This window comes from Diadema setosum, chromosome 4 (genome assembly GCF_964275005.1).
Source record: "Diadema setosum chromosome 4, eeDiaSeto1, whole genome shotgun sequence".
In the NCBI taxonomy this organism is placed as follows: Eukaryota; Metazoa; Echinodermata; class Echinoidea; order Diadematoida; family Diadematidae; genus Diadema; species Diadema setosum.
In genome coordinates this window covers 38,288,523-38,302,219 of record NC_092688.1, presented here as the reverse complement: position 1 = coordinate 38,302,219, position 13,697 = coordinate 38,288,523, and the positions used below count along the sequence as shown (strand labels likewise).

General features: G+C 40.0%; 1 protein-coding gene across 1 annotated transcript in view; it reads left to right on the top strand.

The window, feature by feature from the left end:
• LOC140227231 (uncharacterized) overlaps positions 1-13,697 on the top strand; it is a 67,900-nt gene that overhangs the window by 48,019 nt on the left and 6,184 nt on the right. Inside the window, exons 5-7 of the mRNA XM_072307656.1 lie at positions 7,715-7,817; positions 11,146-11,237; positions 11,764-11,923. Of these exons, the coding sequence (XP_072163757.1) occupies positions 7,715-7,817; positions 11,146-11,237; positions 11,764-11,923 (355 nt within the window). The remainder of the gene's footprint in view (positions 1-7,714; positions 7,818-11,145; positions 11,238-11,763; positions 11,924-13,697) is intronic.

The window sequence follows — 13,697 nt, the reverse complement described above, 5'->3', positions numbered from 1 at the left end:
TGCCATTACAGCATGCGTGCATTCACCCGTGGTGACGTCAATGCCAACAAATCTCGGTCTGGTGGCGGGAGGGAAAATCCAATCAGGGTATTCCCCACATGGCGTGGCCATCTGGCGAGAACTTGACCAATCCATTTAGGCTCGCCTCGCTCGGGCGCCTATAGTAGTCGAGGAAAATCTGTCGCCACTGTAACTTCTCTCCTCCTACCATCTGCGGGGTGTGTGTCTGTGTGTGTGTGTGTGTGTACCTGCACCTGTTTACACAGTGCACTGTTTCTTTTTCACAAATGACAGGTACTGTACATGTTTTTCTTTATCAGATTTTACAATGCTTTAAATGGGGGGGGGGGGGGCAGATTTTTAATAGTCACCTGAGCTTTTCAAATGTTATAGGGCATTCAGACGCAAAAAAAATTTATACTAGAACGGTACAGCTATACCAAAACGGTATAGCTATACGATGAATTTATACGTCTGAACGCTGACTAACGAAACGACGTATAACGAAACGACGTATAGCGAAACGACGGTCAGAGCATCGTTTCGAACTAGAACTCGATAACGAATCAGCATTCCATGTCCGTCTGAACGTATGGCGACCATAGAACGGTATAACTGGGCGGGGCTTAATGGGAGCGCGCACGAAAGGTGACCCCACAGCTGTCACTCATGACTATAACAGCATGCGTAGTGGGAAACTGCACATCTATACGACGTTTCCCAGAACGGTCAAAATTAATGTCTGAACGGTCTGTCGGCTATACGATGATTCTTTATACGTCGTTTCGTTATCAAGTTTTGGTATAAAATGGCATGCGTCTGAAAAGGGGGTAAGTTGGTATTAAGCCGATGTTTCATTCATACAATGTAGTATCAGTCAGTGCTATTCACAATAAAAATTTGATACTCGGCAATAGATACCTCATACTGGGTTTCCATAGGGCTTCCCAATCAGCTGACACAAAAATTTGGATTTTTTTTTTTTGATGTCATTTTTTTTTCGATGGGATCATAATTTCACTAGAACATTTATATTGTCATCTCTGTATGATTATGAGGTGAGATGGGGGGGGGGGGAACTTTGCCATAGATAATACAATTCTTGAATCTTGTGATCCTGCGTTGTTTTGATTTTAGCAGAAGCTTGTGTGAGGCAGTAGGTGCCGTTATTTGGTTGGTTTTTTTTTTGCTGCTGTTTGCCACAGTGGGCTAAAATCCTTTTTATATTTTGTCAATAGTGTGGTAAAAAAAACGTAACAAAACAAAAAAATTATAGAAAAGGCAAAATGATTGCATCCCAAGGTCTTGCATCTCCGACGGAGCAAAACAAACCAGCAAAATATGACAGTTATGAGACTGTTTTTCTCCTCCCTCCCCCTCCCACATCACCCCCGTCTTGCGGGATGACGCAAAGCCGACAGCATGCAGAAGTGTCGGAACTCGGGAGACTGCGGCAAATGCGATCAAATGAATCGCGTCTGCCCGGCAATTTGGAATTGTTTTTGTCACTCGCCCAGCGCGGTGCCAAAAGACTTCATGTCCAATTTCGGTGTCTATCAAAAGCAGAGCTCCAGCTCTCACCAAATGGTGTATACATCAGTGTGCTTCGGATGGTATCAAATCATTGGAGATCGGCCACCCGTTGATATGTGCCAATGTGGAGGGGGGAAAAAAACACCACAAATTGGCATAATGATACAGTTTCAAGGATTGCTGTACATGTACAATGTGGGGGGGGGGGAGGGGGTGAGTTCTAACTAATCTTCTATTATGGTTTAAATGTATCAAGTGCATTTTTATATCCCAGTGTATACAAAATTGTAGATGAGATGCATCATTTCATAATCATACTCGTATACAGTTTCATCTCCTAATGTATATTTTGCATTTTATAAATTGTAGTGCCATATTATTTTCATTCTCTCCGAGGTGTAGATAGGAATACATTGTACATGCAACGAAAACATACAGAGCATTAGATATAAAACAGATGTACGTATAGTTTCAGGTTGATAGCCCTACTTTGATAGTGTTTATGTATTTCAAATTTTTTTTTCCACCAAATTCTTTCAGAGGGTTATGAATATGAATATACATTTGTAGTATGAAAGTACCACACCTGATTGATGGCTTTACTAATAATACACGTGACAACAAAGTATGACTATTGTGGGTTTTGTTTCTTTTTTTTTGAACTCCAGTTTGATTTCATATCTGCTTTGTATCAGTAGACTGAAAATAACTCACTGTAGATTGATGAATGAGAGGGGGCGGTTGAGGTTTTATAGGTGTGCATGCTAAAAGATTGCCTGAAGGCGACTGGTTATGCGGTATTGTTTTATTCTCAGGGGGATGGACGTCATTTGTATGCAATTACCTGCACATATACAGGACCTAATGAGGCAGGGAAAATGAACTTCCGTAATATGAGTATCGTGCTGTGGTATGCCGCATCAGGCACATTTCAGTTGAAATGTGCGAGGAATGTGTGTGGCCTGGAACCGCACGGAAGCTGTGCTGAATTAGCTCATGATGGGGGAGAATACACTTGTGTTTATCAATTCCTAGTCAAGCATGACCTTTTTTTCTCTCCTTCTCTGTTTTCCTTTTAGCCAAATGCAGGGTCAGGTTTTGATCGTGGTGATCATGCTGTCCAATTTTGTCATTCGTGTCGTTATATGTCAAATATTCAGACTCGGGATTGATTGATGAATTTGAGTCCTCCTGCCAATCATACAACATGATACACATGCAAAAAAAGTCCTCGCAAATGTTGTCTGATGGAGTAGACATGATGTATATTGAGTTAAAGTCATAGATTTTGCTATAAAGTATCAGCAAAATGACGAAGCGCGGAAATAGCCAACAGCTGTAGCTACGATCTAAAACAGATCGAAGCATTCTACATACAGTCTCTGGGAGTAATGGAGAGAAGAAAAAAAGAAAAAGAAAAACATTCGATGAGTAACAAGGGTGTATCAGAATCACAAATCAATCAGTTGCTGGATGGGATGAAAAGTAGTAGAGGAAAACAGTAAGACTTAAAGATTATTAAAAAAAAAATACAAGATTGAGAACAAGACTTGCAGTAGAGGGCTATGACTTGGCAGTCAAGACTGTGAGCTGACTGAAATACAGAAACTTTATATTTCACATGTACAATGTAGTCATGAATGTGCGATGTTAAGATTTAAAGTACAGTGTACAATAGCATACAGCCACACAGCGTCGGCTTGCCTTTCCTTGACTTTGCTCTGATTCATACTCGTAAAAGCTGCCAAGCAGCAGCATAGTTCTTTTTTTTTTGGGGGGGGGGGGGTTGTTTTGTTTCTTTCTTGAACGTCTTGTCTGTCTTTCATTTCCTGACGCACGTCACCGGTTTCTTAAAAGTGCATGTAAACACCGGGTAAAGGTTGAGCATCTATTATTTAAAGGATAGTGATACCATAGCAGGATTGGTAAATGGAGTGATGGACAGTCATGTTTGTGAGACTTTTGGATTGTCATGATGAACCACTTCAATGTGGTTTCTTTCCGTCTTCACATGCACGGAGAGTGTGTAATGACACATTGCTAGAATCATTATTCAGTCTACGTATTTTTGCCATAGGAATGCAAAATGGAATCGCGGAGGGGGATTTGAATCATAAGTCCAAATGTGATTCAAATTACGACTTTCTCAACTGCTGTGAAAACGGCCCAAAACAAGATGGGTCGAAGTAAAGATTAGTCAGAAGCGAGCCAGGTCTTTGGCCTTGTCAGTAATGGGTCTCATCTGCACTAGGTACAAGCATCCTTTCCTGAATTGTAATGTGGTAAATGTGACATTTCCTAGGCTTGAAGACCAACTAAAATGTTTTTTAGCTACATCTTGGCTAGGAAGAAATATGGTACTGATGAATATAGACAGCAGTAAAGCTGTGAAGGTTAAAAATGCAAAACTGAAAATTGTCGAGGAATAAACACCTCATATGATCAGATAATGTGAAATATTTTTAGAAACCATTCTAGTCAGTCTTTTTAAAGCAATTCCATTGTTGATGGTACATTGTAAAGATGTGAACTAGTGAAGCAACCGATAAGTTCTTTTGATGATATGGTATACATGTACATATGTAGGAGTTCATGATGAGAGCAAAGTGAAGCAAACATATCTACGATGCATGTATGAATTTTGTCCAACAGATGAACTGCTCGATGAAAGCCAACATTTTAAAGGAGCCCTTGCCTACTGAGCACTGTATTCTTGATCACTTCAAGCATTGTATGGAGCGCACCTGTAAAATGGGTCACTTGCCAAGATATCATTCCTTTTTAGGGCCTGATTCATCATGGCATTGAGGTGCAGTTTTGTAGTCACTGTAGGCCATTATGTATATTTGATAATGAGATTTCCTGAAAGGAAATATCCCTCTCCCTATCTCCCTCTCTTGATCGTTTGAATAGAATTGATGTGACTTCTCTCTGCAACCTTCCTTCTTCTGTAATACTCTGCTGCCGTACTGAATTTTCCCCAGAGTACTGTAAGGCAAGATATTTTAGCGGCATGAAATTTTCGCGAAAGTGGACACGACGGTCCTTTTTTTTTTTTTTTTTTGCGACATTAAATTTTCGGAAATTAAAATGCATGTGATCATTTCTGGTTTACAATAAGTTTCAGGCCTACTGCAAGATTCTTCACTGTATTCCACAGCCATGCCTTGTAGCCGTCACTGAGCATCATCCAATGTGTGATTCAGTGATACATGTGTGATTTTTGTCGCAGCCCATTTCAGTTGTAAACCAGTGTATGTCTACATGTATCTGTCACCTTTGTGTGATAGTAGTGAGCACTCAGAGTTAAATTTACTTCTAAAAAATAGGTATGTTGGTAGGCGTATACAAAAAGAATGTGTTAGGAGAGAGGAGGAGGAAGAGCTAGGGGGGGAGATAGAGTGTTGTTCTGAGTGTCATACATGGGGAGAAAGTTTATGGATCTTTACATGTAAAGGGAATGATTGTTATTGGAAAAAAAAAATGTATTCCTGAAGGTTATGACTGTTTTTGAGTTTATAAGTATAAAGTTAAGTTTAAATTTAAAGTTAAGGACGTCAAAAAAAAAAAAATATCCAGAATGAGACAGATATCACAAGGTGATCACATTTGATGACTGTGACACCAGTAGGACTCTTCATTTACGTAACATGGAGAATATGTTAGTGCCTTTATTGATTGTGATTGTGATAGACATGTCTACATTGCCCTCCTTCCCCCTTCCTGAGGAATTGAAGGGTAAACTCTCCAAGAACTGCCATCTCAAAATGCCATTGGTGTTGTATGTGATGAGATTACCCATGGTGGGCACAGAGATATTAAAGTACAAATGATGTACATTATATAACCTTGATGCCTCTTCAGCACAGGCACTGAAAATAGACTTAGGAAACGTGATGAGGATGGCATCATTGGGATTACTAGAATACTTTAATAATGCAACAAAACTGAAACAAGGTTTTTCAGGGGGTGGGGGATCAATATTTCCTCAAAAAAATGTTGTGATGGCAGATGATGTCTTGTCCAATTCACTCAGTTTCACAATAATACGACTACGTGTACATGCTGCTTAAGTTTTTCAATGAATAGTAATAAAAACAAACAATAATATTATGATAATAATGAAATATGAAATAGAATAGAGAGATACAACACCAAAGCACAATATTGTGGTTTTGAGGGTTTGATGACTTAGGGGACTGTTCGTCATAATTTATGTGATTAATGGATGTCTTTTAAATAGATATTTTGATTAGTTTATAAACAGAAAGCTGGAGGAAAACTCCTCAGTTTGCATGTGATAGAAGAAGGTGATTACATACTTGTGTTTATTGCATCTGCTAGATATGAAATTCACATTTTTCCGCCATCACATGTCTTTTACAGTTTTCTCAGCTCTGAGTACATGTACATGATGTATCTGGGCTATCGTCAGCAATGTATTGATGGGTCACATGTATGAAATCACTCATATGAACATTATGTATGGATATTTTGTTGTACTGTGCGTGTGTGTGTGTTTGTATGTTTTGTATGGGTGTCTAATAGTGTGTGCTGTGTGTTTTTGTGTATGTGTGTGCACGTTCACTAGTACGTGAGAAATTCCATCAGTTCATTTCATAAACAAAAGATGTCATTTCATGATGATTGGAAGCAGTATTTAGTGTCATTTTGTACACTGTGTCTTGAATTCATACCAGCCCTCGTAACAGATGTCATTTGCCTCTTTGTTTTTGTTGTTGAGACATCAAACTAACCCCAATAATTCATGACTAACACTTGATCATTTCCACCATTATGTAACACACCATGTCTTCTGACGTTAAAATGACAAAACCCATTCTGGACTCCAGAACTCGTAGTCCCACATAACTGCAATCTGTGTAGTGTTTTGCTACCACCAATTTGCACTTAACCGCTAACCTCAGCATCGTCATCATGTGTGTAGTAGGGCTGACATTCCTGCCTGTCTTTGGCCTGACCGGCTTCCACATCTCTCTCTCGTCCAGAGGCAGAACGACCTACGAGCAGGTACGGCGAGTCCGGAAAAGTCTGCTTGAACCCCCGTGCCACCCTTTGTTCTTCTCCTTATTCACCACAATTCTACTCTTTGATACTGGTCTCACTTTTATCATTTATTAATACATGCTCATTATGTATTTGTGTGTTTCGGTATGTTTTTTTTCTTCCCCAGCACGCACGCTCTCCACTCACAATTATGTACGTACGTACGTTGTTGCACCTCTCCACAGCTTATGAATTCGGGTCTCGACGATGCATTTCATTCACCTGCAATACTTTTGGCGTGTATTTTCTTCTGCACCTGCTGCTTTAAATGTGGACTTTGTCTCAACGTGTTGATATTTGCATGATGCCTTATTAGGAATATCAATCAGTTGCCTTCCTCTTTTTTTGCATGCCTTTGAGTTGCATCAGTGTTAATTGTGAAAGTATTCCCTATGATCGTGATTCTGGCCGAGTGCGATTCAGATTTTTTTTCCATTAAGCACAGAGTCTGTGTGTGTGTGTGTTTGTGTGTGTGTGTGTGTGTTATTTTGCCTTAATCTGTAAATACCCTTTTTTCTTTCCATTCTGCTGAATTCCAACTGAGTATTTGCTTGAATTTGATGTATGTAAGCCGAGTATTTGTGTGACTGGTGCCTGTCTGTATGATTACCACATTGCAAACTATGTTTCTCGGAAGTATCATATTGAAGCAGTCTACCGTACCTATCCCAAGCTTCCTGTGTGTAATATTTGCTACTTGATTTCTTTTCTTGAGCAGAGGCATTTAATATAGTGAACATGCCAGCAATGATGTTGATCATATATCCTTGCATGCATAAGAATTTTTTACTTTGTAATTTTGTAAATGGTGCTACAAAAGCTGGCAGATTGATGTCATATTCAAGCCTTTCAGTTATGAATGTTATCAATTGCTTTGTGTGCAAATATATATATATATATCCAATTTGTGTGATCTGATTCTTTTGAATGTTTGCTTGCAACCAAGATATGATACATTGTATGTATACCATTATACATACAGTGTATTTAGAACAGGTACATGTAGTATTGTACATGTTGCTGTGAACGCACTATTTTCATGTCGCTTCTTCTGTATTCTTCCTTGACCCTGCCCCTGTGGTGACCTTGCGTGACCCCTTTATGACCCTTTCAGTATCGTAGTGATGAGCTTAGACACCCTCTGCTTCATTCCAGTCATAGTCCTCACCGTGTTCCACATATCCCTCGTCTGTAAAGGCCGCACGACCAACGAGCAGGTAAGGGCATCGCCCTCTGGCCCAATTTCCCAATTACAGGGTTGTTTTGGGGGGGGGGGGTGGGGGGAAGGAGGGATGGGATTGGGATGGGGGCATGGGGATACTCTCTAAATTGTCTCATCGCTGAGACACACGCTCACACACGGATCAGATTTGGTGCCGCCAGTCATCACACACACACCCTCGTTGCAGACTGGTTTTGCCATAAATGTGCATTTGAATTTGTGCCTGTCTGCTGCCCTCACGTAGGTTGCCATGGCTATGCAGGGCAGAGGTACACTGGAGCATGCCACCTGGCATCCTCGAGGCCTGTGTGACTGGGTTGCCTTTAGAGGCTTTCTCTCACTGCAACAGCAATTAAAGATTATAACTGTAGTGGGAAAATGCCAAGGAGTGTTTTTACCATCAAATTTCTTTCTTCTTTTTTCAAATTTTGTCACCAATAAGGAACATATAAAATTTGCGTGCATTAGTGAACTGGGGCCCATTTCATAAAACTTGTCATCAGTGACAACTGCCACATTTCTATGACAAATTTGCTCTCATCCAATCAGATGCAAGGATTTCAGTAGCTTGTCACATCTATGACAACTTGTCACTGATGACAAGTTTTTTGAAAGGGGCCCGAGGTCTGTCCATTGCAATGAGACATACATGCCCGCAGAGTTTGCCAATCCTGTATGCAGGACTGGACATTAACATTCACTTGCCCATCAGACAGGGAAAATCATCAAGTTTCATACTTTTGCCAATCCTGGACATTAACATTCACTTGCCCCCATTAGGCAGGTAAAAATCATCAAGTTTCATATTTTTTACTTGCCCGAAAGAAAAAATGCTTCCCCTTAAGAATAGAACCAAAGTATGCATTGACCTAAAGTAGCTTCTCATATCAATGTGAAGCCCAGATTTCTCTTTCCTGATCAGGCAAGAAACTTGTAGCATTTTCGTATTTCGAATAACATTTCGAATAACAAGGGCTCTATATCCCAACAAGAGGTCAGCTATTGTATACTGATCAAGAGAAATAGAGAAAAGGGTACATATCTCTGTTGTGGAAAATGTATTCCCATCATCAAGATATTCACGCATGAAGTGAATTAATGGAGAATTGTCCAAAACCAAGAACAGTTCATCTGTTTAAAATTCTATGCAGTTCAATAATGTTTTGATGCAATTGCTGCAGGCAAATGGGACTCGCTATTCACAAATATGAAGATGATATTTCTGTGCTGCACTGCTTTGTTTTTGTTTTTGTTTTTCTCTCATCTTTTTTCCTTTCTCTTGTCATTTATTTGCTCTTTTGTCTTAAAGAACCTGCAATGTAATCGAAACCAACTTTTTTTTTTTCTTTCAGAAACGATTGCACAATTCATGCATGCATGAAGTGTTTGTTTTTCTTTTTGTGCCAAAGCCCTTGTGACACGTGATATTGCGGCGCAATCAATTTCCAGATCCATCTGATATTCGTGACATTCAGCAAGAATTTGGTTCTTGTCATTCACTTCAACTCCCCTGGCTGATTTTGGTTCATCTTCTTGTAGGGGGGGGGGGGGGATAAGTTTATCCATTGACAATTTGAGACATGTTTTGATTGCACGTCGACATACCAAATGGGAAAGATGTCCTCCAGGTATTCAGTGGGTCCTTGTTCCTTGAGGGCATAAAATGGCCATGAATATTCATTGAAGTTTGATTGTTCGGTAATTTATTCTGTTGCTTTGTGAAGTACTGGTAGGAAAGTAGGGTGCATGAGAAAGGTTAAAAGCTGGCGGTTCTCTGTTTGTTGTGGGAAAGCAGGACAGAAGTTTGAAGAGAGAGATCGATTATAGCTTTAATAGATTAACTACAGCTTCTGAAGTTCAATCTGAGATGAAGTATACATGTTTAATACAGAGATGCCAGCTGTTCCCTTTATTTGCTGTATTAGTACCGTTTTTGCCCAAAATGCTTCAAATTACTACATTTTTCTCAAATTGTGTTACTACATTGAATATGTCTGTTGCAAAAAAAGGCAAAAAATGTTGTTTTTCCACACACACAAAAAAAATGCCTCTTCGGGACTCAGAATAGTGCAAGGCTGTTTTCAAGGATTGCGTCCCTGATGTTGCCACAAAACAATAGCTAACATAATATGGCAATTGCTGTACTGGCGTACTGTCATGAGGTAACTGTTCGTATCTGCATAAGTCAGAGAATAAAATCAAGAGAAGGTATGCAGGGAGATAAGGTTCCATTCTTTGCCCCATAGACATGAAGTAAAGGTTTTTAAAGCTGGGTGCAGTAGCCCTGAAGAAAAGGGATAAGATCTTTGAAAATAATGATTATCAAGTGGCTACAGATGGGCGTTTGAGAGGAAAAGTCTGCAATTGAAAAAAAAAAAAATGCTTGAAGAGAATGTCTGTTGATTTGTTCCATATTACACTATACATTGTAGCTGTGTTCTGTTGACGAGTCCATTAGGTATGTTTGCAGATTGTTAAGATTAACAAATATTTTGTGATGTTATCACATAATTGCTTTCTCTTTTTTCCTCCCACCCCACCCTCACTCCGTCTACTCCTCCTCCTCCTCATCATCATCATCATCTTCTTCTTTCCTCTTCCTCATCTTATTTTTTCTCTTCTTCCTCATCATCATCATCTTCTGCCTTTTCCTCCTCCTCCTCCTCTTCATCTTCCTCCTCTTCCTCTTCCTCCTCATCTTCTTCCTCTTCCTCCTCATCTTCCTCTTCCTCCTCCTCTTCCTCCTCCTCTTCCTCTTCCTCCTCCTCTTCCTCCTCTTCCTCTTCCTCCTCCTCCTCATCTTCCTCCTCATTTTCCTCTCCTTACTCTTCCTCCTCCTCATCATCTTCATCTTCATTTTCTTCCTCTTTGTCATCATCCTCATCTTCTTCTTCATCTTTCTCCTCTTCTTTCTCCTCATCTTTCCTCTTTCTCCTTCTCCTCCTCGTCTTCATCTTCTTCCTCATTTTCCTCTTCTTACTCTTCCTGCTCCTCTTCTTCATTTCCTCCTCTTCCTTCATCTTCCTCTTCATCTTTCTCCTCTTACTCCTCCTCTAACTCCTTCTCCTTGTCTTCTTTATCTTCCTCCTTGTCTTCTCCATCTTCCTCCTCTTCCTCATCAACCTCATCTTCCTCACATCTTTCTCCTCTTACTCCTCCTCCTCCACTTCATCTTCCTCCTCATTTTGCTCCTCAATCTTCCTCCTCCTCCAACTCCTCATCCTCTGCAATCTCTGCATCTGTCTGCTCTCATACCTTCTGCCCCTTCCCTGTCTCTCTCTCTCTTCTCCTCCTCATCCAAACCACGTCCTCACGACCGACAGGTAACGGGTAAATTCCAGAGCGGCCACAACCCCTTCGACAAGGGATGCTTTAGAAATTGCATGGAAGTTTTTTGCGGACCTCAGCCATCCAGGTATGACCCCCGTGGGCGCAGTTTCCCCATGATTAAATATTTCTCCACTGCCCTCCTTGATTAAAATTTTATATTAAAATCTCATCGTTTTTTCCCTCTCTCGCTCTCTTATCTTTCAGTCGACCCCCCCCCACACCATTTGCAACCGATTGTAAGATTGCTATCAGCTGTCACTCAATGACTGTTTCTGTATCTAGCAATCTAGCAATCATTTCCAATTCTTTTAGAAGTGATTCATAACATTGTCATGCCGTTTCATTTTTAATAAGATGTTTCCAATCCTTAAAAGTAATCATTTTTCTTCTACCTTTTCAGCTGTGCATATAAAAGCTTTCTTGTGACAGTGTTTTCAGCAGTTTAGCTTTAATATGTTTAATGATTTTTTTCCAATACTCTGTATATTTCCCTATGTAAACATTGAGACACAAGCTAGCCAATTAACAAGCTCTTTTCACTGACAATCAAGTTCAACCCACGTTTGTCATATTGTTTGTGTATGTGTGTGTGCATCTGTCTTACCCCCCAGATACGTCGGTTTCAAGAGCAAGCCAGTGTCCCTTGCCGCCATGTACATGCCGGTGCAACAGACGGGCAATGGAATTTCCGACAGCCAGGTGCAGGTGCGCGTGGAGAGTGGGCGCACCGCGACGCCGCAGCACACGGGCAACAATAGGTCCCAGCATCAGGTGAGGTCGGTGTCCCCACAAACCTTTTCTTACCGTTTTCTCCTATTACTCGACCACCGCCACAACTACTCACAACTAGTACTACCACCGCAACACCACCATTATCACCACCAAGTGTAGGCGTGGCAACAAACCAGAGCACATCGGCACCAGTTGTGGGGGTGATGGACACCGGTTGTGGGGGTGATGGACACCAGTTGACCCTGGGGGATGGCACCTACCAGTAACTGGGTTGGCGGCTGTTATGCTGTGTTTTAGGAGCGCACTCATCGGTTTGCTGTTCACATAATAAGGAGAGCACTGGAGTGGTCCTCGAGACATTTAATAAGTGTGCCATATTTGCAGTGACACAATCTGCAATAATACATCATAAAGCCCATAGTACTCTTAAAGGGTGTGTACAGTTCTGGTCGAGGTGAGGATTTAGCTTTTAACGTTTTGCGAGATATTCAGAAACCACTCTATGAGATGTCAAAGAGCATGCAGTTCTAAGGGGTATCAAAAGTTTATTCGATGAAAATCGGTTTTGAAATGGCTGAGATATCCAAAAACAAGGTGAAACAAAGAGATCCTAATAAAGTTGTGGCATGTTGCCTTTTATTATTAGCACTTTTTTGGATATCTCAGCCATTTGAAAACCAATTTTCATCAAATAAACGTTGAATCCTGCTTAAAATTACATGCTCTTTCATATTTCATAAGAGGCTTTTCATTATGTCACTTAGGAATGTTCAAAACATGAATCCCCACCTCAACCAATACTGTACAGTCCCTTTAAAAGTGGAAATTTTCATGCATTTTGCACAACCAGGAATTAGAGCGAAAATAAAAGCATGCAAATATTTTTGCTTGTTTTATGTCAAACTAAACAATGTTTTGATTCCGCGGAAATGAAAACACTCAAAATTCATCTTACTGGGCTGCGCGTGAAAAATTACTACAGTTGTATGTCATACGTGCAGATTTTCTGGTAGTTCTGGAAGTGCTATGTCTTTGCCATAGAAAGGTCCAATATGGGGTTTGGATTTATTTCTGTCAGAATTATCCTCCTAGCAAAATCTAAACTTAAGCGGCATGAAATGAAGCCTAAATGGTGTTCTATGCAGTTTTTATAAACCAGTGAGATTTCCTTTCTCCATTTGCGATGCAAACACACAATGAAGATGTGAGTGAAACAAACCAGAACCATTAAAAATGGTCAGCAGTCGCAGCAGCACTTTGTAGTAATCATATATAAAAGATTTCTTGCTAACTATGCCAAGTTTCAGGCTGATCGTACCCCACTTGTTGAGTTTTAAATCTTTTTTTTTTTCCTCTACAAGAAGTCGGGAAAAAATGTGAGTGATTCTACTTTGATTGATCTTCAGCTTCAAAACTCCTTTCTCAAAACACACAAAAAGAGTTCTTTTTGAGATAAGATTCATAGAAGTTAGGAGCATTCAATATGGATGATTTACATTGGATATTAAAGTTCAAAATTTCTTCCTTCAAAAAAAAAAAAAAAAAATCTCAAGGTAACACACAGGAGGCCCCATAGGAACTGAAATCATAAGGAAATTTGAAAAAATAGAATTTGGAAACTTTACAAACTGTATCAAATATCTCTGCCAGTAGACATAGATTAATATCAAAAGAAACCATGACAGAAATTATTTAAGAAATCTTTACAATTGTCCTTACACACTGTACCTACACTATTCACTATTCACCTACACTATCTCTTTCTTATTTTCTTGTTGTAAACTTACATGAAAAGCAAAGGGGGAAAAAAATC